Source organism: Branchiostoma belcheri, unplaced genomic scaffold (genome assembly GCF_001625305.1).
Source record: "Branchiostoma belcheri isolate BF01 breed outbred unplaced genomic scaffold, Haploidv18h27 scaffold8, whole genome shotgun sequence".
In the NCBI taxonomy this organism is placed as follows: domain Eukaryota; kingdom Metazoa; phylum Chordata; class Leptocardii; order Amphioxiformes; family Branchiostomatidae; genus Branchiostoma; species Branchiostoma belcheri.
In genome coordinates, this window is record NW_017804464.1 from 1631561 (window position 1) to 1658874 (window position 27314).

The 27314-nt window shown below is 40.0% G+C and overlaps 3 protein-coding genes across 3 annotated transcripts; 1 reads left to right on the top strand and 2 right to left on the bottom strand.

Moving 5' to 3' along the window:
• Positions 1-4128: 4128 nt before the first annotated feature.
• Positions 4129-10105, bottom strand: LOC109486324 (WD repeat domain-containing protein 83-like). Its single transcript, XM_019790142.1, has 9 exons — positions 9950-10105; positions 8387-8507; positions 7838-7943; positions 7482-7530; positions 7120-7246; positions 6904-6971; positions 6576-6684; positions 5926-6040; positions 4129-5244 (listed from the first exon to the last, which is right to left on the bottom strand). The coding sequence occupies exons 1-9, from the start codon at positions 10026-10028 to the stop codon at positions 5104-5106; spliced, it is 915 nt and encodes a 304-aa protein (XP_019645701.1). The 5' UTR covers positions 10029-10105; the 3' UTR covers positions 4129-5103.
• Positions 10106-11372: 1267 nt separating this feature from the next.
• LOC109486275 (zinc finger protein 883-like) lies at positions 11373-13641 on the top strand. The gene has a single exon (XM_019790061.1). The coding sequence runs from the start codon at positions 11396-11398 to the stop codon at positions 13472-13474; it is 2079 nt and encodes a 692-aa protein (XP_019645620.1). The 5' UTR covers positions 11373-11395; the 3' UTR covers positions 13475-13641.
• Positions 13642-14675: 1034 nt separating this feature from the next.
• On the bottom strand, positions 14676-23868 carry LOC109486373 (lymphocyte expansion molecule-like). Its single transcript, XM_019790202.1, has 10 exons — positions 23662-23868; positions 19295-19382; positions 18922-19098; positions 18410-18538; positions 17807-17947; positions 17122-17265; positions 16455-16622; positions 15624-15752; positions 15116-15243; positions 14676-14806 (listed from the first exon to the last, which is right to left on the bottom strand). The coding sequence occupies exons 1-10, from the start codon at positions 23709-23711 to the stop codon at positions 14689-14691; spliced, it is 1272 nt and encodes a 423-aa protein (XP_019645761.1). The 5' UTR covers positions 23712-23868; the 3' UTR covers positions 14676-14688.
• Positions 23869-27314: the final 3446 nt, after the last annotated feature.

A 27314-nucleotide genomic window follows, 5' to 3' on the forward strand; every position in this document is an offset into this window, starting at 1 on the left:
TGTCATGGAATTAAAGATGTTTAACGTCAAATAGCTCCTCACCTAAAAAAGGCTTGCCGACCTTCAGAGTAGAGTGAACTGGGCAAAGGGACTCAGAACTGCGAGTGCAAGTGTGTGCATGTGGAGTGTTGTCTTGTGTTATTATAAGGAAACATACTCACACCTCCCCATCTTCTTTTACACACTCAGGTTGAGATCTGCCAGCTATAGTCTGGTCTCTGGATCATCCACAATGTCGTCTTGAAGACAGAGAACACAAGTCAGTGTATTGAAAGCAACGATTGGCGTGCTAAGAAAATGCCAATGTTGTGCTATGGTCACACCAATTTTATCAAAGATTTTTGCAGAATTTCAATAAAGCATCATGCAGTCTTAAGGCAAAACAATTTAAGTCCTCCTGGCATCCCTTGATACTCCAAATAATGCGAGCCACAAATTCAACTTCTGAAACTGGGCTGGTTCACAATTCAGACAATGAATTTTAAACTTTCAATCAAATCACTGCATGGATAAATAGAAAAATTTACAGTAGCAACAAAGTCAAGGACTTCATCTGCTGGTGCCAAAATGTCAGCATATTTTTTTGGGAAATCATAAAAAAAATCAAGTACTAGCCAGGCAAATCTGAGAACCAAGAAAGACCATTAAAGATTGACTGAGAGTCAGTCCATCCCAGTTAAAATACTGTTTAGTTGAAATTAAAAAGCATGAAAACATCCAAATTTCTCAAACTTTCATATTTTGGTATTTGCAACTAAAACCAAATAAAGCTGAATATCACATGCATTATTTTTTTTTCCTTTGGAGTGTATAGCTTCTACTGTCTTTACTGAAGAAAAGAAGTGGATGCTTCTTTAAATGTCTGATAGTTTTCAAAATCTATCCAGTTGCTTGAGTAACAGTTTTCTACTAAATATGCATCTCATCTTCATGTTTAACCTCCTGATGATCAAATCAGATGTACTTATAGCTAAATCTGATTACATTTTACAAAAAAAAGGATGTAACCAACCACAAAAAATGTTTATATTCAATACAGACAAAACTGTCACTGATGGCGCTATGTAGGTTTAACCTTTGTAACATGTCAACCTTTCAAATGTATGTTTGGAAATACAAACTTACCAGTTTAATGTCTTGGTCTTCTTCTGTACTGTGTCTCAAATGTTCTGTGTCTTCAAGTCAACTGCTTTGCTAAGCTCTCATTTGGTCTGCATTGGACAGGAGTTGCTGGTCATCACAGGTTTCCCCCAGTCAGCACAGGAACATCAGGACAGTCACCTACATGTAATAAGGAAAGGCTAATTAGTGTGAAGCAAAAACATCTCCCATTCAACACTAAATGGCCATTAAATGATAGATAAGAAACTTGAACAATTGAATTATCCCTTTGCTTATCAATAAATCTGATTAGAAAAATGAAAAATGCTGTAACATTGATTTAAAAAATCCAGGCTGTGTGTTATTTCTTTAAAGTTACCGTAACTGTAATTCTGACATATTAGTGACAGAAAGAAGTTACCAGGTACTTAATATACAGATATAACAAGTTACACACTTTCCTTAAATACACCAAGCAAGTGGAATTTGCAAAATGCAGAATTAAGATTTTTCTCACCTGATATTCTTATTGGGTCTTCTGGGGTCACCTGGTCTGGTCTGGTCCAATCCTGTCTTGTCAGGTTCAGACAGGAATCATCACTACTGCATCAGTCAGCAGCCACCTAACTATGTAGAGATACCAAGTTACACACTTGTCGCAAATAATCAAGTATAAATGGTACGCAAAATGCAGAGTTCCAATTTTCCTCACCTGGCCTGATACTCCTGTATCCGATCACCTGGTGCCTCTGCTATCACAAGTCTGATCTCATCTGGACAGGAACACTTGCAGAGCTGGCAAACCCTCAGCACACAGCTAACTACAGAATCACATGAAAACAAGGTCAAGTTACAAGGTGTTATCAGCCCTGTCATACACAGACAATAAAAACCTTAACAACTACTAGTAGACCAGAAACTTTTGATGCCATTCTTGAAGAGCTTAAAAGTCATGTTTAAAACATACAGCTAACACTTAAATCACCTAACTGTATAAAGGATAATCAATTTAGGCTATTGATGAGAAAAATTGTACCCAGGGGGAGAATTGTCATATAACAACGTTTAAGACTTGCTATACATTTATAGACACTCAAGGGTAATCTGTACAGTTGGTTTAATTTAACACAATGTCATGTATGTGAATATTACACTTACTTTACACATGTACATAAAATTTAGTTTCATAAACTTGCGAATGTTCGATGTTTAATTAGTTGGTTCTACGATTAAACAAAAAACAAATCAGATGCATGTAACAACATTACAGAATTCCTATCCAATACCTAAAATTATTGAAGCTTCAAAAATAGACTTTAGGGCAAAAAATTAGGAATTTGGGGTTGACACAGAACCTGAATGTTACAAGTACATGTTTTTTTATCAGGAAAAAAGGCTGGCAAATCCAAGACACAACAATTTAAAGTGGTGTTTCTTTGTCATTTTATCCCTGTCTGAAATACCTAGCCAAATGAAGAGAAATGCATGCATATCGATAGGCAAAATTTCTAGTGTTTTCCATGAGGGAAATTCCCACAAATATTCTACCCATGTTTCCTTTGTTTCACAGACAAGGGGCAAAAATATTAGACCAGGTATACAGAAACAAACGTCCATTCTTTTCTCTTGAAACTTTAACTCAAGAGTAGGAATACCTAATTGTGATATTCTGGGAGAAGACGTGAAGAGTGAATTTCACAGTGACTGAGATACATGTATATTGAAACAACGACCCAAAACTACACAAACTATCGTGTTGCATTCTCAAAATTACACAAATTTACCACGAAAATACCGAAACGTGTTGTTATCAGTTTGTGGGAAATAAATTCTACGGCACGGCTTGTTGTCTTACCTTGTGAAAACTCTGCCCTCCCCACGACCACGCCGCCATCCTTCGGGCGCCATTTTCTCGTCTTTTCCAAAATCCACCACGTCAGGAAATCCGCAATTTCTTCGCCCAAAATGCAGAAAACGGCACAACTCCGCCGTAGAACCATCCCCAAAGATTTCTTCTACAAGTTAGAATGAAGATTTTTCGAACTGGAAGCCGAAAATTTACCAAAAAGTTGATAAATAATTCCTGGTCTTCCCCGCGTGGCTCCGACAGACGCAGACTGAGTGGACCGTACCACTGTGACTTTTACACAGCAGTGAACAACAGCTGGTCTAATTTACCCTGATAACCACAACTACTTTACCGCCAAAAATCAATCCCCACAGAAAAATATTGGCCCTCTGCTCAAAATTTCGAACTGCTTTGTGTCAAAATAGCACACAGGCAGTGTCAGCAGCAATAAGTATTCAATTTGGTCAAAGTATAGTAGTACGAATCTGCTAATTCAATCCGCCTCGGCACCACATGTTTCTAATGCAAACGGTACCTGTCCTTGGTGCTGAACGCCATCCTCATAGTAAAACACACAGTATGTATGGTGAAATCCACACGCGCGCACTCGCTTTTTGAGCGTCCGTAAAGTACAGGGACTTGTTAAAGCTGGCCAAACCTTACATAAAAAATGGTATGCATTTGAGGAAGGTAGGAGTGGAACTGTCAACGGTCTACGATAAATTCACAATGGCAGCGGCTACATGTTACGTTGCATTCGGGCAAGCTGATTCCGCCTTCATGAAAATCCAGGCACTAATAATATAGCTTATTTTACGCTTTTCATTGACTGCACCGATTACATACGCTATATGCTGTTGTATATGAACCATTTAGTCGTCTGGCTACCAATTATGTAATATCAAAACGGCCGATTACGCCCCAGGCTTGCAGGCATTCTTCGATCTTACTCCACAAGTTTACATGCAAACGGTGCCTGTCCTTGGTGCTGAACGCCATCCGCACACTGTTAAACACATAGTGTGGTGAACACCACATGCCCACTCGCTTTTTGACGAAGGCAGTTCTAGATGGACGATTGCCAGGGTTGAGTAGCTTGCTCCCTACTGAATACTGTATTTACAGCTGATGATGTAACAGAAAATAAAGTTTCTCGTAAATAACTTTTGAGACATGTGCTTCTTTTATGTGAGCGTGTTTACTTCATTGGTAAAATGAATGTTGTCACTATAGCTACTTATGCCAGGTATTCACTACGATCCATTCACTACTGGTATGCAAATGTAGCTAATATCACACATGTTGGAAGTTCAACGAATCTACCGTCTATAACGTTCATAATGCTATTGAAAATGTTTGAACCGGGTATTTCATTTGGTGTAGATGCGCTATCGGAGTTTTATTTTGTATAAATGATACAATTTTCCAGCGACTATTGGCTCCGTGAAACCTGAAAAGGAAGAAATATTGACAAAAACGCTCTGTATTCAGCCGCCTGTACAAGCCGTTCTATGAGTAATTGTCTCAAAGTGAACAGATAGATGCCCGAATAAAACGGATCTTTCCCAACAGATAGTTGACATTTAGGTTTTCGGGATGAGCTTTAATGTCAAGAACAAGAGCAGTAAAGACCCGGAGTAAAAACCCCATAAGAGCCCATTGCGTTTCCCAACTCGCGAAATGGCCAAATCTGGGAATGAGCGAGGCTTCCTTAGCGAGATACGGGCCCTTTTTGAAACAGGGATTCGAAAACAGGGGTGTGATAAGGGATGAATATCCGCTTTTTCAATTATAGAAAAATGAAACTTTTGACATTTTTAGGCCTCCTTGTCTATAGCATATACTCCACACGGTCTCTATTTTATTCCTACTTATTTCCTTCCTACAAATTTGCTTCATTCTCGAGTTATGCGTCAAAGCTGATTGCTTGCAGAAGTTTCAAATACATACAGTAGTTACAAAAATAATCTGGCACAATTCGGAACAGTCATACATATAGTTCAGGTAGCTTTCTAATGCTACTGGTATTTCAACTTTTCCTGCCAGTTAGAAAACACACCAGGAAGCAACATTTTTGGTCCGACCGACTCCAACGATGCTGAAAAGTCCCACCTTTCTACCCAGTTAAAATTGCCTGTGGACTTTGGGGACTATTATTCCTCTTGGTAGTCTTCCTCCCTCCAGACCTTGACCACGTTCTCAGCAGCTGACAGCATGCAGGGGAGGGAGGGATGATAGCTGAGGGAATGGACAACACCTCTTCCTGCCTTGGACAGTGTGTGGACAACTTTGCTCTGAAAAACATTGGGGAAAATTGGAGATTATTCATAACGTATTTAGCAGAAATGCAACACATTTCAGATGGATACTGCAGGTGATCATACCTAATGATTCCTGTTGAAAAACTTGTCCTAGTTCAGGCCTTGAACAAGCTGCTTTTGAAGAACAAAATATCATAAGCTAGAATTGATTTTTTACATTGGTCTATTGGAGAAAAGAAGTGAAAGGCTATTATATATATAAATCTCCAAGCAGATCTTTCGGTGGCTGTAAAGACAGTATGAAAAAAAAAAAAATGGCCAGGCAGTATCCATTTGCCAGACAGTTACCATTTGCAACCCGAAGGCATGCAAAAAGATACCAGTCCAAAAAAGAAAGCTGAATAAAAATGCCTCAAAACATGTCAAAAATATGCAGAAGCCTAAATCTCTGCTTGGAGGGTAGTGAAAGACCAGGTCATAATAGCTATTCCCCATTCTCACTAGGATAAAATTGTCTGGATCCAGCAGGATTGATTCGCTTTGGTCGTGCTTCAAGCTGGACTGAGCCGGATTGAAGCCGAATCAAAGCGAATTGATTCGACTTGATCCGGACAATTTTATCCTAGTGGGAATGGGGCCTTAGACAATTATGTAGGACAAGAACTCTCAGAGAGGGAGAGTGGAAGTGATGAATGAAGAGAATCTGAGTCTTACATCTACCAGGTCCCAGAAGTAAATCTTGCCATCCTCTGAGCCGCTGACGACATGTGCATCACTGTTGGTCAGGCAACAGTCCGTCTTAAACTCCGAGCTTTTGTGACCTGTGTACCTAAGGAAAATACCAAGAAATACCAACACATTACTCAAAGATTAGCTCTTTTTGAGTTGAGCTTGTCTGATACATTGGGGATATTCTTCTTGAAGCAAAGTACATGCAGAAGTAAAAAAAAAAACTTGTACATGTATTATACTTGTAAGGGATGGTCCAACTACAATAGTCTTTGGATTATGGATAGAATCACTTGGGAAACTTGACAAAATTAACAAGGCAAGCTACTACTACATGGACTATTTTCAATCAACAAATCATGAAGAAAATTTCTCTTCAGTGAATAACAGTGAGACAATATTGGCTATTGAACAGTAATGGTCTTTCAAACAAGACAGTAGTACCCTCAGCACGTATGATTGGCTGGTTCTGGTGATCAACATGAATCATGTGATTGGTTGGTTTGCATCAGGTGACCAAGATAAACCATGAGATTGGCACTGCTGGGTCAGGTGACCAAGATGGATGCCTCCATGAGCAGAAGGTAAAAATAAAACAGTTTAAAAGATGGCATCTTGATTGCAGGCAGACTTACTCCCCGAGCAGCTCGCCTGTGTCCTTGTCCAACAGTCGGAGAGTACTGTCGAGTGCCGAGCTCAGGACACACTGGCCATCTTTGGTGAAGCACACACAAGTCACCGGGCCTACAGGAGTAGAGGAAATCATTGAAAGTCGTGTTGAAAGACATGAAAGGCATAATGAGGTACATGTATAAGAGCAGTCGTCAGCAACACGTATTGCACCTGTTCGAAACCCATAATGTATTGTGAATAGCACTTCGGCAGAACGCCTCATATAAGGTTGTATTTACCTTTTCTACAGTTTCTATGATCTCAAATTAACCAAATAAACAAAGCACCTACTTCCTATGTAATCTACAAGCAGTTCTCCCACACGCAAGTCATATCTCCTAACTCTGCCATCCACAGACCTGAAGTCAAGAACAACAAGAAGTTGTATTTTCATTGTTATAATACATGTACACATACTGTACAGATACACATATACGTCTATGTGCATGGGTCAGATAATGTAACTTTAGTTCAAGTAATCTGGTAGTGAACTGGAAGTGAACTGACCCTGTGAGGATTTCGTGGTCTGATAATTTTATGCTGAAAATTCCGTCCTTCGCTTCATCCAGAATCTGGATGGGGTCGTATTTCTTGGCGCGGCAGTCCCACAGTCGGACTGTGGTGTCGATAGACCCTGGAGGAGAAACATTTTAGAAATATAACTTGCACCTTACAGATCACCATGATGTTAAAGGCATCCAGTGCAATTTCAGAGGAGCAAAATGAAAACAAAAATTCTGGATGAAGAATCTGAAGAATCCTTGGTTGTGTAGAAGAAAATCACAATATCTGACATTTTGTATACACTACAGTACTTCCTTCAGGTATACAAAGACCCGAAGTAAGTACTGGAGTCTAGGCAACCTCACCTGATGCAATGACAGTTGACTCTTCATTAAACTTCACACAGTTCACACGCTGGAGAGTAAAAAGACAACAAATTTCATGTAGTAGGGACACATAGGTTGCAAAATATCTATACCTGTACTTGTTGTTTGTAAATGTAAGTGGACATATATAAGTCTATCATAATGAGAAATAAACTATTCTCCAACTAAAGAAAGTTGACTTACCAGAATTTTTGACTGAATCTCTCTTATGGAACTTGCCACGTTTAATTTAGATGAACTTTTTCAAACTTTAATGCTAATAAAAGTCTATCATATAACGTTAGTTCATAGAGATGTATGCAAAAATCCATCAAACCTCAGTCAAGGATACTCACCCCAACATGACCTCTGAACCTTCGCACCATCTTTCCTGTAGAGACATCCCATAATATTACCATCTTGTCCGCCCCAGTAGACGTTAGTTGGCTGTTGTCACATGACCTGGGAGGAAAAACACACTGTACTTTAAAGAGCAAAACTATGTATACGAGTGGGAAAATACATATTTCTTTATTTGTATTTAAGTAGTATTTAAGTAAAAACTAAGTTTAAAAGGACTCCATTCCAAGTTACACTTAGAGTTAGATGTGAGTATATTACAGTACTATGGTATCAAATGAAACTGATACCCTACGTGCACCTTTAATAAAGAAGTAATGAAAAGCATTACACTTTGCTTAATTGTGATGGGATTTCAGAGATAATCAAATCAACCTTCTAAGTGTCACACTCACAGTCACAATCCAATTTCCAGGTAAATTTTTTTCAATGATTCATCTGATAATTGAATATGATGTTCAAGTTAGTATCAGGATAAAAGGTTAATCAGACAAAATCATGACAATCTGAGTGTAAAGGAAAGTCTTGAGTGTTGAGATACTTACGCAGCAACATCCAGGACTTCATATCCGTGTCCGGAGTATGTCATGATGTGTGTGCCCTTGTGCGGGTTCCACAGTTTGATAGACTTGTCACTGCCACATGTCAGACAGTAGTTCCCATCATCTGCAGAAAAGGGGTGGCAGTTGTTAGATGATTACATCAGCCCAGTACAGTATTGTTTTGCCATTGCCACTAATGACAGGATACATGTACTCATCAATATACCATTGCCATCATAAACTGTGAAATCAAGAATATAACCTCCTTCTTAACACTAACGCCGGTTTGATAGAAAATTTTCATTAAATCTTGATGGCATATGTGTATTAGTTAACAAAAATATATGTAAAACAATAACAAGAACGACAAAATCAGGGTGTACGTTAACAAATTAATTTGGCCGGGAGTTTGGTAGTCATTGTACAAAAACGCCAGAGTATTTCGAAAAACAGCAAAATATTTAGAAATGCTGTCATAGGGTCGGGACCATAGTCACCATATATACATGTATATATGGTGACTATGGTCCCGACCCTATGACACATAAGTTCAAACAACGGGAAACTTATGACTATGTTGCTAGTAAAATATTGACATAATATGCAAAAGTACCGAAGTAACGGGTTCCTTTCTCAGCACTCGGTATACAGAGGTGAGGCGGCCTCCGTCCTAGATCTCCAGTGCCGAAGGTACGTCAACACTTGGTGCCCAGTGTCGGCGGCTTCAGCACTGGAAACTCTAAATCGGCAAATCAAACCTTGTCTTTAGAAAGGGTATCGAGATGCCGCCTTTGAACTCTAACACTCATATTTTCGAGATCGTACCGCCCGGGAATCAAATTATAATCGGGGCGACAAGGTGATCGGCAGGGCAATACTGCAAGGCTCAGATCCTCACATTTTTACAGACGTAGACTTGGCCTACGATGCTGTACTATACGCCGCGCGGCCGACGTAAGCACCAGAGGCCCAGTGCCGAAATGGTTTGAGAACTCGGCTCCCAGCGCCAAGAGTCACCGAGCACTGGAACGATCCAGTGAGGAACCCGTTACTTAGGGACTTCGGCACTTGCTATCCAGTGGTGAATGGCCTCCGAGCACTGGTCGCGGAGTGCCGAGTGGAATTCAGCGCTGGCTATCCAGTGGTGAACGGCCTCCGAGCGCTGGCTATCCAGTGGTGAACGGCCTCCGAGCTCTGGCAAACGAGTGCTGAGTGGAAGTTAGCACCAGAAAACGAGTGCCGAGTCAAGATTCAGCTCTAGAATTCCAGTCCTGACGGTGTTTCAGCACTGGAACAAAGCCGTTTCTGCACTAGAATTCCAGTACGGAGCTTTCTTCCGAACAGGGCCCCGAGTGTCGACGCCACTTTCCCCGTGAGTTCGGCACTGGGCGGCCAGTGAGGAACCCGTTACTTCGGTACCCTTGCACATAATATAACGTTGCATGTAATTCTTCATTCAATTCCGAATTCAGTTTCGGTAAAATTTATTCACCGCGATGCAATTTTTTTTGGAAACAAATCAACGGGGAGGGGGGCGTCTTCCCAGATTCCCAACTTGCTACTTACCGTTGAATCTGACGGCCCTCACCGCTCCCTGCTTACACTCTAGCGTTCTTGCAACCTTGGCCGGGAGTTTGGTAGTCATTGTACCTCTGAGTATTTCGAAAAGCAGCAAAATATTTAGAAATGCTGCAGAAAACGCAGAAAATGGTCACTGGGGGCCGCCATGTTTTTTACCCACAATCCCACGGGCTACTACGAGTAACCGGAAATGTGATCACGATCACAGCTGATCGCAGACTGTAGAATAAGACTGACATTTCAGAGTCTTCCACGTTCTTTGCAAGCGATCGCACTTCACTCAAGACACGCTTGTATCCAAGCTAACTTTCAGGTGCGTTAATGAGGTTACACACAGATCTCGATCTCAGTTATGTCACGAAAAAAAAAAGTCATGTGTGGGGGGTGGTGGTGGTTATAGGCGCTACTAAATTTATAATACAACCCCCCCACTGTTACATGTGCTTTCGTAGCTAGAGCTCATATTAGTCCTTGTTATTTGCAACCATTATGGGCAGTTCAAATGGTATTTGTTTGATTGTATCTCTTTTTTAACCTCCTTGATTTGATAGAAAAGTTACTTGGTTGGGGGGGGGGTTACCTTGGTAACTAAACTGACTGATTGAAGTGATGATGTTACAGTCAGGCAGGAACATTATCTTAGCTTTTTGTGCATGAAGTTTTTACAAATGTCTGGTTGATTTTAGTTTTTACGATTGAGGTGTCCAAAAGTTGAACCAATGTTCGAACTTACTGAAGGCAGAATATTTAGTGAGATCTATTTTAAGTGTAACATGTAACGTTAATTGATATTGTTGTTTATGTTACAGAGAACAAGCAGAAGTGTGGTTCAGTTGTACACAAATTGTCCGAACCATGGCCATGTCACTGAGTGATCTGGTGACCAAAGGTCTGTCGGGGCTGTGTAAGGAGGTTTCCCTGTCCGTGCTGCCGAGGCTCTACATGGAGGAGGTCATGTTGGAGCTCCGCCGGCGTAAAATCCAGGTCGACGGAAAGGGCGTAGACAAACGCACCCTGGTCGCCCTCCTGCATAACCTGATGACTTTAGAGTATAGCGAGGCTGATAAAAATGGACAAGAAGTCCACGTGAAAAACACATATACAACTGTGTCACTCCGTACCATATCACAGCAAGAGAGTGGAAAAACCCATGTAGAAAGTGTTACTGTGACAGAAAACTCAGTCTGTACTTCACCACAGCAAGAGAGTGGAAAAAAACATGTAGAAGGTGCTATACCCACAGAAGAGCCGCTTGACACTATCCCAGGAGAGGATGGCCAAGAAATGCACATCAACAGTGCAGAGCAGTCTGCAAATCTGACAAATGCCATCTCCCAACCTCAAGCCACAAATGATATCCAGAGAACTAGGGAAGGCACCAACAAGGAAAGGGCAGTGGTGGATGACTGCAACATTTCTGAGTCAACAAACATGAAGGATACAAGCAGCGATATGGTACATAGAGGTACAACAGAAGGCTTTGCTGCAGCACAACAATCAACAACTCCTGCAGGGGTCCCTGTTGACCAGGCTTGTACTTCCACTGAAAGAGGACTGTCTGAAACTCTGAGTGAGAGTGAACTACCTGTTAAGCCTTCCACCATCTTGAATTTGATTCAAGATTCTCAACAGCATGTGTCTGTATTGAAGGTTCCAGTGCTAACTGTTGCCACGTGCCTCCCTCCCTCTGAGAGGTTGGGACAGAGTGCAGGAAGGAAGGATGGAATGATGGAGAAGAAGAGTGAATCAGGTGATGTGACGGAAGACGGGATGGGAGGAGACAGTGACGACTGTGGTGATGAAGAAATCTTACACACGGGCACAGAAGCTGAAGAAAAGCCCTACAGGTGTGAGAAGTGCAGCAGTCAGTTCAGTAGCCAGGAAAATCTAAAGAGCCACAAGTGTGCTCACACGGGGAAGGGACGCTACAGATGTGAGGAGTGCGGCAAACAGGTCACTACGCCTTTTCGTTTAAAGAGACACATGCGTACTCACACCGGGGAAAAGCCCTTTAGCTGTGAGAAGTGTGGCCGGAAGCTCAGTCAGCCACATACTTTAAAGGTTCACCTACAGACTTGTACAGGGGAGAATCACCAATGTGACAAGTGCAGTAGGCAGTTTAGAAAGCTATCTGATCTGAAGAAGCACATGCAAACCCATGCAGTGGTGAAACTCCACAAATGTGAAAAGTGCAGCAAGCAGTTTTCAAAGATATATCTTCTGAAGAAACATATGCTTGTTCACACTGGCAAAAAGCCCTTCAGCTGTGAGAAATGTGGCAGGCAGTTCAGCCAGCAACACAAGGTAAAGAACCACTTACAGACTTGTACAGGAAAAAATCACCTATGTGGGGAGTGCAGTAGGCAGTTTAGAAAGCTATGTGACTTGGAAAAGCACATGCAAACTCACGCAGGGGAGAAACCCTACAAATGTGAAGTTTGCAGCAGGCAGTTTTCGAGACCTGGTCGTTTGACGATGCACATTCTTACTCACACTGGGGAGAAACCTTTTACGTGTGAGAAGTGCGGCCGGAAGTTTACTCAGCAACATCATCTGAAGGTTCACTTGCAGCAGTCTTGCATACGGGTGACTCACAAATGTGAGAAGTGCAACATGCAGTTTAGAAAGCTACATGATCTGAAGCAACACTTGTGCATGAGCACTCACACAGGGGAGAACCTTAAGTGTGGGGAGTGTAGCAAGCAGTTCAATTTGCTGAAAAATCTGAGGAGTCACATGCGAACTCATTCAGGGGAGAAACGCTACAGGTGTGAGGAGTGTGGCAACGAGTTCAATAGGCTGGGTAACTTGAAGAGGCACCAGCAAACTCACAGTGAGGAGAAACCTTACATGTGTGAGCAGTGTGGCAGACGATATGGTCTACTGTCTTATCTAAAGAATCACATGCAGACTCACACTCCCACTGCCCGGAAGAAAGCGTACAGGTGTGAGACCTGCAACAGGAACTTTTCCAGTCAACGTCATCTAAAGGATCACATCATGATTCACACCGGTGAAAAACCTTACATGTGTGAAAAGTGTGGCAAGCAGTTCATTCGACTGGCTGAGATGAAGGCTCACATGTGGAAACACACAGGTGTGAAATCCCACACTTGTGAGCAGTGTGGCAAGCAGTTCGCTAGTGTGACAGGTCTAAAGAGACACTTGCTTATGCACACTGGGGAGAAACCTTACAGGTGTGAGGAGTGCGGCAAGCAGTTCAATAGGTTGACTAGTTTGAAGAAACACAAGTTTAATCACACAGGTGTGAGACCTTACAGGTGTGAGGAGTGTGGAAAACAGTTCAAGTTGGTGGCTGCTTTGAAGAGGCACATGCTTACTCACACTGGTGAGAGACCTTACAGTTGTGAGGAATGCAGCAAATCGTTCAATCGGCTGGATTATCTCAAGATACACAAGGAGAGGATGCATCAGCCCAATGGTCAGGAAGTGCAGCAAGCCATTCATTCAGTCTACACCAGAGAGACACAGGAAAACCCAGTGGACTAGTGACAAATACTAAAACTGAGAAGTAGAACTCTTGAAGTCTGGTGTAAAAACAAAACCAGCAGAGAGAAAGGAAAAGTGATCAAAAGATATCATCACTGTGGACCTTTAACTTGAGTTTAAGTCCATGTCAACATGTGTTGGGTATTTTGGACAATGATTTCTAGATATAGCATTCCCATGTACAAAATGTACTAGTAATTAATAAATTATTCTTCCTCTTTGAGGAAAATGCTTCCATTCAGTTATTTCAGGATTAATGCATAATAAGGTTTTGTAAAACTTTTCGTTCATAACAGTTTAGTTACTGATAATAAGAAGCAGAAATTTGTTTTGTTTTTAATTTTTTCGAGGTAATGTTAGTTATAGATTTTTACAGACTCTTACAATTCTTACAAACTCACAAAGTATCCCGTACACATAAGGGTTTTGTAATAACAAGTCTTTATATTCTCACAAAACCCTAAAGACAGTATTCAATATTTCATACCACAAAGGAATTGAGATGGAATCAACCCTACTAGTACTCATCGGAGTTGTATATTTACAGAAAATATATGACGATTTCTCTACTATATGTAGCAGCAAAAGCACACAACAACTTCAAACCAATGGCTTTACACTCCTCCCAAATATCCCTCAGGTAACACCTTCCCACAAGGCACATAACAAAACAGGTTACATGACAACAAGTCTTCAAATCGCTAGCCTGGTATCCAGACTTATCATGGCTGACAAGTCTCCTTGTCCTCTCCTCAACTAGGATGGAAGTGACTGCGGTTACAATAGGTTTGGATTCCAGGCTATGAAATTGATGACATAAATGTCAAAGATTTGTTTGGGCATTCAAAAAATGCTTCTCTCTTTTCGTTCTTTATCAGTAGACAATTGTCAGACTGTTAAGTTTTATGAAAATTGTACCAATATATTGGATGTGCCTCCTTCATGTTTACCTTTTTCACTTTCAATCATTAGCAGCAATAACTTTGAAAGTAAACCCATATGTACATGTATAGCAGCATTCTACTCTGTTTCAACCCCCACCTGTACAGTCAGTATATTTCAACAGAAAATGTAAAAATATCCCTTTTCATACCATGACTGAGGTATTCAGCATTGCAGGTGTGAGTTAGATGAAGAAATATGGAATATCGTGAACTTTTTTCTTTCAACAATCCCTTAATTTTTTTATAAAATGTTTTTCAGCGTTGTTACAGCTAGGCTACAGCGATAGCCTGTGGTTGGTTCATGTTCATCAGGTAAGTGTCGGGTGTTTGTGGTTCTACGATGAAGACCCGGTCTTGTACACGCACATCCTTCATTCGGATTCTCTCGCTGCAAAGAAAACGTTAACGGTTAAAAAGACCAAGATACATACAAGATACAAAAATGTGCTATTTGGAATGAAATTTGGAAGAATTAATATACAGTGAATGACAGTTACTGTACTTTTAAGAGAAACTTAGACTGGTCAGTTCGAAACCAATAGACTAACATGCTTTTCTGGAAAAAAATGTCTAACCTACATGTACTTAACCTGCATCTACATGTATACTGATAAAATCTGGATGCCCACCACAGAAAAATATTACTACGTTAATCTTGATTGTACATTTTTCACTGGAAATGTAAAAAATGACTCACTTCATGAACTTCTTCCTGGACAGACTCTGTTGCCGGGATGTCTTGGAGTTAAAGACGCTACTGTTGGCGTTCACGTGTTGAGCACGCTCCCACCGTCGCACCTCGTACCGACCCGGGCCTACAGGATTCTGGGAAGGGAAGTTGAACGGTAAGTCTCAAAGAAGAAACTACGTATCATGATTATGTTTTATTTTCTTTCACTTGCTTGTTGAGTGTTTGCTAAGACTTATCCCATAATTTAAAACCGAATTGGCTAAATGGTGAACTATAAGAGGAGAGGGATAGTCAAATTCAGAAGAAGAAAATTCTGAAATGGTTTTATCTACAGTGTTTAAACTTAAGACTTAACTTGCATGACACTAATACATTTGTGTACTGTGAGAAGAATTCATTCAACAGAAAATCTAACATCCCATAAGTTTTCAATTTAAAACAGAAAATGAGACCATCAAACAGAACTGAGTGAACTGACTGGAAACTGTGAATCTGTTTTGATAGTCACACTTACTGTACTTCCCAGGAAGAATTTATTGGCTCGTTTGTCGAAGCGTTCGGCAGAAGACTTGAAGGGTGGCAGGTGGTGTGCAGAGGCTGTTGGGATCTCTTTTGGAGAATGTGTACCAGGACCTGGAGTACCCTGGAAGAATCAAGGGAAAAACACATCATAACTAGAAAAAAAAAGTACTAGTATAATGTTTACCTTCACATGGTCTAGTCTAACAAACTACTGCTCTGTTTATCCTAATTCAAACACATCCATATCATTATACATGTATAATATTTGTGTGCAACCCCTCCTGTTCTGTCCTGCTACATAACGTATCCCAACACCACAGAGTGTCTGCTACAGCACCAGTTACCATGGTGACAGCTGTCTGGTCCAGGACATTGACTTTACTATGTATTTGTTTGGAGAAAAATAGGAAACACCACAAAAACAATGTTTTCCTTCTGCAAAGGTAAACATAATTATGGTGCATTGTGATGCTCTACTGATGCCTCTGTCCTACATTTGCATTTAGTGATTGTGTTAATGTCCAACCAGATTTTGGGATGGAAAATCATACCAGTGTTTGTTGACCAGGGATAGTTGCATGTAAGAAAAACGGCCTGCCAGACAATTAGTCCAACATCTGCCCAAAGATGACCTCGGCCATGTTATGAATATGGTATAGACGATGTAGCAGTCAATGCTAAACTAGACATTGTTTGATGTTTGATAATGTTGGTTCTATCATGTATCTATCAGTCACAATGTGGTTGTTTTGGATTCACATTTGATTATTATTGTCCAATTTTAGCAGCTCTGAAAATACAATGTTTTTGTTTATTTGTTTACCTCAGGTCTGGGGCACTGTGACAGGGTGTGACAGTATATCCTGTCCCCAGGAATCTTTGGATGCTGGGCGAGTTTGCTGAACTTGCCCTTGTGTGTGTTGTGTTCGTCCGACCACTTCATCAGGAAACTCTTCAACTCGTACTCTCCTGGACCCAGGTTGGCCGTTTTCTAGTGGGAGAAACAAATGTTAGGATTGGTACGTCCAGTCTTTATTCTGCACATATGTATGTAACTGTTACATGTATATATTTCAGGGTAGAGACTGTGATCTACCAGAAGAGATCCTGGTTAGAGCTTTTCTCAACATAGTACTTTTGTATTGAGTACTTAAAAGTTTTTTATAGGTGAAAGCTTTCAGCACCAAGGACAGGACCGCTTGTAACAATAGTCTTACTCAAGGTTATAAGAAGGAGGTTGAACATCTCAAATTTATCAAAATGTTTCACGTATTCATATTCCTATTGATACAAAGTATGTCTGCTTGATAAAACCAAGGCAAGTGGAAAATAATTCTTAGTAGTTACAGATTATGTGTATCCAGAGCAAGCCGAGGAACTGACAACAGACAATACAAATCATGCACAGAATGCTGAGTCAACATTGCTCTTAGAAAAACAGTTCCACATGTATACAAAGATCTCCCATCATGTTGAAAGGTTCAACTCACAGGCACAGCGAAGTGTCCCACGGTGATGGGTTTGTTGCGTTCCCCTGTGAAGAGGTCGTACGGTCCCCGCTTGCTCACCATCCTGTCCGACAGCTCCTCCGTAAAACTCTTCCTCTCGTACCTACCAGGTGCCAAGTCCGTACCCTGAACAAAGTACAGAGTCAAGAATTGAATCATAGTATTCTACTATGTAGAGTATGTTAGCAATTTTGCTAAATGTAGAGACAACTTTTTGCATTGTTAAGGATGTCAGGTTTATCTACTGGTATATCATTCTTCACATAACTCAGATATTGTAGAGTGTCCCCACCAAGAGTGTCCCCACCAAGTACAGTAGGGACATCCTCAATAGATAGCTTAGATTTAGATATTCAAAGGTTTAAGTTGTAACAAGTCGTTCAGTGTAATATATATAGCTAACTGCTGTATATATTATATAACCAGTATACACTGAGGAAGATATTGACTACGCATCTAAATTTATCTAAGATCTCTGTCTCAACATGCCCGCATCACAGAAATGAAAATTTTTCTAACTGTAGACATCTCCCCCTGGTAGGTTGTTACACTCTTCAGACAGTATAGGACAGTTTGACCTTTCAATAACCTTCTCCCTGCATCCATTAACCACATAATCAGTCTAGTTGCCAGGAGGCAGAGGTTTAAACAGAGGAGGTTGTCCTACCACAATGGGCAGTGTCCTGGAGGATGGTGCCCCTGAGCTGAGTAGTCCCACCCTGCTGGCAGACTCCTGTGCCTTCTCCTCTTTAGCAGCTGCAGGGATCCCGCCTTTTCCATATGTACCTGGGCCTGGGGTCTCCTCCGACTGTATTGTGTATAGGAAAGGAGTGTTATTATGTCCTTATAGCAAGCAAATAGGTGCTGAAAAATTGTTTGTTTTCCTGTGATAGAGATTCCACACTTTCCATACTTCCCTGGTCTGGTGGTCTATTACCAGACCTTATAACAAGCAATAGGGGCTGAAAAACTGTTTTCATATGACAGTATAGCACATTATACAGATGGACATCACAGTATATTATAGAATGGTGATTCAAAAACATTGTCTCAATATATTTGTGTTGAAGTGATTCTTGTCTAGCGATGTTGGTATTTTAATGTCTGATACATGTTCTTGGTAGTTTTGGTATAATGTTAAATGTAAGTAACTGATTATTCCAGCACTTTAATAACTTAATCTTTGAATCATAGATAGTGATTTCATGGTATCAATTACATTTCTATAAAGTTCAACATGAAGAAGGAGCTAACAGGTGTATAAATGTACCTTGACACATTCCCTGAACCGTTGCTCCTTGGTCTGAATGATGCCCCTCACACTCGCAGGTTTCTTGTCCAGAGCATTGACAAAGTCCAGCGCATGGACCTCATAGGTGCCAGGCCCCAGCATTTTTTTCTGGGAAATGAACAAGAGATCTTTATCACTATGTGTAACATTGAAAATACTACTTGCTTGAAGCCGCTGTTTTTCCCAATGTTGCAACTAAAGATAATTTTACAGCTACTTATAGATTATTGTGTTAAACTCTTTATAGGTTCATTGTATATTACATGCATTTTTTTTATATCTCTGTGCATTGCATGACAATGTAATAATTACTGCTGAATTTTTTCTTGAACATTGTACTATGTGTTGTGATACCCATACAATTGGTAAAGTCAGGCTCTTGACACATAAAAACTGCTACTTTACCCTCAGGAATCCTACCTCTCCAATGACATTAGTTTCCTAAATCATGAAATTCTATAACTCTATATTACATGTGAGGAAAGGCTTACTTGTCTCTGTTTTCTCTCCCAGTGGTCCCTGTTCAGTAGATGCGGGAGGGCCGCCATTCGCTGGGTCTCATACGCGCGTTCCCACCCCGGACCATCCGCACGCTCCTCCACCTGCTGCTGGCTGAAGGCGCCGATGATCGGATAGACTTCGTACACACCGGGACCAAGCTTCCGCTTCTGTAATGAACCATGCAGACCCCCTTTAATATCCAAGACGTGATATTTAACAACCTGACTATATATGGGTTACTTAGTGTCTTCTATAAAGCCAAAGTTAAACATACAAAGCTCAACGAAGTAGCTATGAAGTTGCTTAATGTTTTTTCTAACTGTTACCAAAATATCAAGAGAAAACATGTCTTTGTTTCCTCACCAGCTCTGTAGTGGAATATTTGTCGTAGGGAACTTGTGTGAAGGTTCCTGGCTTCTTACTCTTGGGGTGCACAGCGGCAACATCAAACCTGCAGCAACAGAACATGATATACATGTATGATAGATGTGATACAAAAATTTAATAATTATTATACAATTTTGCTTAGCATCTAACACATGCATAATGATAGCAATCAAGCAAGCTTATCAACACATTCAATCATGCCCAGATTACCTATACTTAAGATTTGATGCCCATACTTAAATACAAAAAAGTAAACAAGCCATATATAAATAGATAAGATTTGGTTGGAGTACAATTTTACCATTTTGCTTTTTAAAATTCATGTCACACATGACCTAAAATAATATGCGAACACACTCAGGTCCCTCTCTATCATTTCTTTTTTTAAAAAACAACATTATTGATATTATCATGTATTAAGGTGATTAATCATCTCAATGAGTTACAAACTTCTACAAGACAAGAAATTAGCTCCAAATGACCATCTTCAAGTAACAAGGCACAAGAGAGACCACTAAGTTAGATGAAGTGGTGTGTACAGTCATTTGGTAGAATGTTACTCCCACATGAAGTGGTGTAAGAGGGTGCTCAGGTAAAACAGCTGTGTACTCTTGAGCTGGACACATCAAGAAGGATATAGTACCCCAAAGGGAAAACAGCTAATGGCTTGAGTCTTAGTGTTAAGTCACATAGATAATCACTTAGTGACATTATACTGACCTGCATGTATGTGAACTATTGGGAATACATGTAAATGTGAACAAATAGTTTGAACTCCTCATCTTTTTTTATTAATGGATGACTTTTTTAGAGTTAGTTACAACCAAAAATACACTCAAGTGTTTACGGTGACTTCCAAAAAGGCCTATTCAATACAGTATAGAGTAGTTGAATGGTCTGTTTGGTAGAGTGGAATGGTTACTATGTATCAAATACCCCCTATAATGCCTGTATATGCATATAAACCTTTCACATACAGATATATTTGCCCATAACCTTTCACTGATATCCTGGCAACGGCACTTAATAACTGAACTGTGTTAAAAGTTGTTATTGTGCGTATTGTATTGTATTTGTTACTGTTGGGCACAATAGAAAGAGAAAAAAAACTTCCATCTTAAAAGCTTTGCCTGTGGAGACAACCCTATTCAAGCTAAGGATTCCAGACATGCAAATATTTTTCAGCAAGCAGAAAGAGAAAACACTAAGCAAACAGGAAAGCTACTGTCCAAACGTTAACCATTTACCATTAACCAAAAAACACAAAAGATGTAATTGAAGTTAGATATGCCAGTGGCAGTGAATGCACCATTGAAAATACTGATCATCAAAAGGTTTAATGACAGAAAAGAAAACATTTTCACTGTTTTGTTCTTCCCATATCTTTCAAATCTTCAGTAATACAGCAACGCCTCTGGTCACCAAAAACTGTTATAGTAACAATATTCCTGTATACAAGTAACATTGCATGAAGTGAAGAATTAATTCAACAAAAGATGCATAATTTTGTATGCATACTATTATGCTGTTGCTAAGATATCTCTCTTGAATGATAACAACCATACCAAATTCTTAGTTAAATGCGACATAGGCTATTAGCCACAATACACCAGGTACTGTTTATATAGTGCAGTACCCTGGTGTCTGAACAGATATTTTTAGGAACCCAGCTACTCAAAGTAATCTTTCTACTCTTGGTGTCATAGACAAACACCTGATCCTTTCTTCATATGTTTACAGTGAAGATTTGCGACCACTGAAGACAATATTGAACGTACCCCCTGGATCAAGCCAAAAGACCTGAGGTCTCTTGGTCTAAAGAATTTTAATCTAGTAGGGAGGGGTTGCTTGTTTTCTGCTTGAGTGGACACGAGGTCTGTAATCAGTGCCATGCTGGTTGCTGGGCACTACAGGTACAACTAACAGGTGTCAGGTACCTGTTAGGGAGAGTCCATTCTCAGAATTGTAGAGGGGGTGGTTAAAGAATTATTGCATTGGATTTGAACCTCAAAATTTAACTTAAGTTAATCTAAATGTCTAAAATATGTTACAATGAAACCAAAACAACCATAGTTGTTCTTTCTAGTTTTTTTTCAAATTTACCATGGAACTGGCACGTATTATAGCCACTTGTAAAGGTCTTTCAATGCAGAACACAACTTTTACACAACTTTCCACAATACTGATTGCTTAATTAACAGACTGTCTATTGCCAACAAGCAGAGTTCAGAAGGCTATGTTAAAAAAATTGCTGTAGTTGATCAGCATGAAAAACATCCGACAAAACTTATAAGTTGAACACAAAAGTTGACAGGTATATATCCTGACATATTGACAATATTATACTCTCTGACTTATACAGATATGTCTGGTAGTTGTATCCTGGCAGCAAAAAGGAAGACACATGAGAATATTACGATATCACTGTTCACAAGATATTCCCAACGGAGATTCTGTGTTGAATAATTTATAGTCATGTTCATGTAACAATGCCGTAATGTCATTTAGGCACAATTGCTCACACTATCATCAATGGACAAAGACATAGTGTGTCTTTAAGGTTACACAATCTTAATGTCATGGATTCAGGCATTGGTTTTGACTTACTTTGCAGAAATAAAATACATTTTTTTAGTAAACAACCTAAAGTAGCTGCTATGCTAAACGATTTCACTGTGAACTCCCATTTTCTGTATTTCCTGATTTTTTTTTTTACAAAATGTTAACTTATGTACCACAAACGTATCATTACAACTAACATAATTCCTGACTTTCTTTTTTCTTCACCTGCTGCCACCGTGAATATATAGTTTTGCGAACATCTCAATTTTTCTCAGACTGTGAACTTTTGCTACTATGAAAATTGAGCAATTTACAGTTGTAGTTGCCATTGCAAAATGTTCAGATTTTTTTTTTTTATCATTGTTCCCCATATTGACACACTTTACGTTTTTTTTAATTTCCAAAGCTTTGGAGACCATCTATATCCACAGAACCTCACCAGTGACTGGTGTTTGTGTGCCCCCATTCTGAGTGTAACATTAGCATGTTCCAGAACATAATACCTCCCTATAAAAGGATGAATGGGCATTAGTTACTTCACAAACACACAGGGAGACCCCTCTACTTTTCAAGGACACTATCTTTTCTTCACCTTTATCTTCTGGTTTTTATCTTGTCAAGATATTTGATAAAAGGATAGTTGTCAGATTTGAAAAACTATAGTTGGTGGATGCTTCTTCAACGCAATCTAACGTTACATTTTGTATGATTATTTGAACATCATTGCGATACTAAGATAGCATTGAAACTATCCTTTCCTACATATGAATGAAACTGCACCTGTTTCAGTAAAGTGGGCTTCTATATTGCCCCACTAATTGAAATTACAGAATTTATAGCTACTTGTTTGACAGTTTGAGTTTAAGTATAACAGTAAACGTTCCTTTGGTTTGTTGTTCGTGCCTTGAATGTGGTTCCCTTGATTTTAAACAGTTTTATTAGTTACAGGAGTTACCTGTCACAACTTTACAAGACTTAGTGTTGAAGATATACTGGCCATGATCATTCCCTGACTAGAGGCTATATTCTATAAGTAGTACAAAGATATGCAGTGCAAGTCACGAACTCAAACTTTCCTATGTGTATAAATATGTCACATGTGTTTATGTGTTACAGAGTTTTACATTGTTGCATGGTTAACCATTTCAATTCGCGTACTACTACAATGTACAAGGCTTTGAATGGGTCTCAGCGTTTTAAACATAGCGACATTACACCACAAGTCCCCTGGCAACACAGGAAACTTTGTATCGTCTGATTTCTTTGTTGCCCATCGCCCGAGAAAAAGGGACGTGTATTGTTTTGGCGTAAATAATTGAATCAACTGTCTACATAGGAACAATGCGCCATGATTCTTTCGTAAACACCAGACCATTGGACTGATAAGTCCTGGCTTCTTGTGTGAAGGATTTAGAGGAAGTAAGAACAAACAGTGAATTAAGATGGCATTTTTCAGAAGTTGTATTATAAATCCGTTTGGAAATGGGAAAAACACACAGTTTATTATATTGTGGCCTTACTGAAATGGACGTTCTAAAACAATATAGCACAACATGAGACGACCTAGAACGTTACAAAGAATCACCTCTCCCTGAAATCATTATTAGTATTGCAAGAACGTTTGACAGGTAATGCTGCAATTACAAAATGTTTCCTCAGGTTTGCCCCAAAAGGTCGAGATAGAATCAGAAAATGCAGCGGCGCGCAACATTCGGCCGTGATTGAAAATGGGCCAAATGAAGCGGACAGGATTTTGTTACACCAACACACACAGAACTAACCTGGCGGTCTGGACGCCGAAAGGTGCCCCCGTGAAATTCTTCTTGGCCATTTTACAGTCGACTTTCTTGGTTTGATAATCCGATTACGATTTTACACGCTACATCGCCGTGTAGTTGGATAGTACAGACAGTAAAGCCTTGCACACACACGCAGAGGAAGCGAGCTCTCTCAGCTGGAACCAACGAACACATGGACTGGTCGGCCCTGGCAACGGGTGACGCTTATTTGCATATGAATGGAACAGCTGATGAGTCTGGTTTTCGCGCGCCAAATTTGAACATGCCTGTCCTCCCCAGGTAGTCTTTAATACAGGGCAGTGTTAGAAACTTGTACTTCGACGATTGTATTTTTAATGGTTTACAGAAACATTTGCAGGCATTGTCTGTTTCTGCGAAGTCCTACTCAGACACAAAGAACGAAAACAAGTTCACTTTGCTACCCGCTCTAGAACAATGTATTGATAGCCCATTACTTATAACTCCTAACACATAGCTGGTTCACTCCAGATCTAGATCTTACCACTAGAAGTGACAATGCGGCTGTTATCAGCGTATAAGCACGATATGATTGTGTTGCCGCGTTACTTTGCAACAGTATTTGTTGTTCAGTGATAAGCGGGGTCCAACTGTAACACATTCCACCGTCTCCAAGCAAGGAACTTGTGGTCCGTGCGGCTGGATTGCTAACGTCAGCAAAACAAAATCACGAACCCCATTTGAAGTGTGTTCTCTTATTCTGTGCCCTTGAGTAACCCAGTAATAGTATTCTAACCGGCTGCAACCTACATAGACTGCCTAAGGAGAGACACTGGCCTGGAGGTGGACTACTTGGGTCAAGTGATGGAAGATAGGGAGTGTTGGTCAGCCATTTTGTCTCGAGGCCAGGGACACCAGGACTCGACATAAGTCAAGTAAGTCAAGTAAGTCAACCGATTTATAAAGTGAAGTTTTGCATAGTAGCTGTTTGGTCTGAAAGAAACATTTTGTCCTTTGCAGTTATGATATAAACCGCACGTGGCGCTCTTGAATTTGTACAGAGAGCAACGGCGGAAATGCATCACAATTTGCTAATTAATGGAGCTAAAAAACGCATTTTTTTCTCCAAATCGGGATCAAAAACATTCATAGTGTGTCTGGTACCAGTGGTTTATCAGAAATACAAAATCACGATAGATAGCTAACGGCAAGCTAAGGAAAGTGTACCTATTACTGTTCAGATCAGTAACAGGTAGATGGTATAGTGTACTCCCTGTCTCTTATTCCTATAAGAATACAGGAATGCCAGCATAGTCCTAGCTTCTCCCTTGGCTACACTGAATTCTTCTTCTATCTACTTAATAGCGGTGTGCAATTTGTTTTATTCAGGCCTATGTGCAGTTTATTGTTTTACTTCTTAGAACTTCGTCATTTGTATGACTATCTCCCCAGGGAAGGCCGCTAGTGTTGGCACTTATAGTTCTGTTACAGACACGACTGCCTGAAGCTGATAAAATGTCCCCACATTCAGCAATAACTTTTCTCCCTGATTGGTTATGATTTATTGACGCCTACTTAATGAAAGCATTTGTCTTCCCATGTTCGACTGATATCATCTAGAAGTTCTTACCTGCATGACGACGTCATGCATTATTTTTGACACCCAAAGATATTGCGCTTTCTTAAGATTTTTTTCAAAGTCAAGGCTGTATGCACGACACTGTCCCTTGTGACTTTCTGTTCCTGTTGGGCAATGTTGATGATCCTCTGGGAACCCCAAAACTGATGCCAGCGTACAAATAAAAGAACAAAATTGCTTTCATCATGAAATATACGTGATTATGAAGGTTGTACAATTGACTTTACACACAAAGTATGGTATGGCGAATAATAGGCTCTACATTTTTATTTTTTTACATTTACTTTTTTTCTTTTAAAATTGTTTTTGGCATTTTTCGACATCAGTATCGTTTTCCAATATTTCCTTTGCAATTTACGGAATATATCTGCTCATTTTGCAGCTGCCTTGTACAATTTACAGTAGGGTCAAAACTTTTTTTTGAAAACGGGCGAAAATTCATGCATGCGCGCGCGGATGTCATCCATATACAGTAATCAACATGGCCATGGCCTTATAACGACTGATATCCAAAAACCTACATTCAACCAAGATTCACTTCATCAAACAGTGCCAGGATGGATAGCACTTGAAGTAAAACTCATGCCAATTACAAAAAAAAAAAAAAAAAAAAAAATGAGTCTACTTTATCGACTGAAGCATGATTAATTTCTCCCAACACAGTGCATCTCTGGATTAAGTAAACAAAGAATGATATGTTTGAAATGATCCCTTTGTGGTTAGCAGGAAACTCATCACCTTCTAACGGAACATATCACTGATGTCAATATCCCTCCACACAAGCGATTATTATTCGACATTTGGCACAGTTTTCGAGTTATTGAGGCTTACAGAACTCCTATGAGAATGAAATTCATTTTCCACAGCAAATATATTTCGGCAGTTATTTCATTCCATGGGTAGGGTATCTATGGTTAGAAGATTTTTGGTTTGTGGAAAACGATTATTAGAGTAATTCGTATAAATCATGTATGGGGCCTATCGTTCATGGTTTAGCTGTATACACTGCAAAGAAATAAACTAATTATAACAGTAACACAGGCACTCAAGCATTCAACTGCTCTCGACCACACTTTGTATTATTTTCCAATATCTTAAATGCATCGGGATTACGAGAGATATATTTGTTAGCGTGCTGTACTCATTATTTGCTTTCATTAGCGCAGGAGGCGTGCACATTGCCGATAAGTACGCCAGGATGACACCGCTATTCCTTTCATTATACATGACCAAATCTGTTTAATCTCCGGAAAGTATTAGAAATGGGACTATCGAACATGTAATCTGTGGACTGTGCTCTGCTATATGATCAATCAGAAAGTTGTACATGTGTGGGAGGGGGGTATATTATGCCTCCAGTAGCTTCTTTTAAAAAACAAGGAATTCCACAGAAGGCTGTTATAAACTTTAAAGTGTAAAATCGTATTCAGTTTTCAATTATTGCTATTAGTCAAATCTCCTTCTATAGATGATTGGTCAATATAGAACCATGTAAGCACGACGGCAGAACCTACTGCATCTGCGCAAAACCTCCATTTTTTACGGTTTTCGATGGATTTTTGGCCAACGTTGTATCAGAATTTTGCCCGTTGCAGGGGATATTTTTCCGGACATAACATTTGGAAACTACAGACGGAGTGTTAACTTTATATGCGTGAATACGACATTACATGAGACGTTCTGCCGAAGTGCCATGCACAATACATAACGGGTTTCTCGCAGGTGCAGTACGTTCTGCCGACGTGTTAACCATGTACAATGTATCAATAAGACATGACCCCTCCCCTCCCCCCGGGTATCCACCGACAAAGTTTTTGATCACAGGAGTTGAGAAGCTCCGCAGAGTTTCAACATTGACGCAATCTGTCAAGTTGCAGGGGCTGCAGAAGACCAGAAACTACCATCGTCTGTCACTAAAGATGGATGTTCTTCAGGAATTATGGCTCGCGGAAAGCTAGCAAGAAATCCTCGGTAATCCCGTCCCCTCACCTCTGGGAAATGTTTCAGTGGTTAGCACGTGCTCGTACTGAAAATTGAT

Bases quoted from the DNA above. Each gene is read 5' to 3' on its own strand.
- LOC109486324 (XM_019790142.1), bottom strand. From the start codon at position 10,028: ATGACTACCAAACTCCCGGCCAAGGTTGCAAGAACGCTAGAGTGTAAG. The intron at 6,041-6,575 runs GTAAGTCTGCCT...TATTTTCCTTAG, and splicing joins ACAGGCGAGCTGCTCGGGGA to GTACACAGGTCACAAAAGCT. The intron at 5,245-5,925 runs GTAAGACTCAGA...AATGTTTTTCAG, and splicing joins ACTTCTGGGACCTGGTAGAT to AGCAAAGTTGTCCACACACT.
- LOC109486275 (XM_019790061.1), top strand. From the start codon at position 11,396: ATGAAGGATACAAGCAGCGATATGGTACATAGAGGTACAACAGAAGGC.
- LOC109486373 (XM_019790202.1), bottom strand. From the start codon at position 23,711: ATGGCCAAGAAGAATTTCACGGGGGCACCTTTCGGCGTCCAGACCGCC. The intron at 19,099-19,294 runs GTGAGGAAACAA...GGTTCATTACAG, and splicing joins AATATTCCACTACAGAGCTG to AAGCGGAAGCTTGGTCCCGG. The intron at 17,948-18,409 runs GTACATTTATAC...TACACAATACAG, and splicing joins GGTTCAGGGAATGTGTCAAG to TCGGAGGAGACCCCAGGCCC.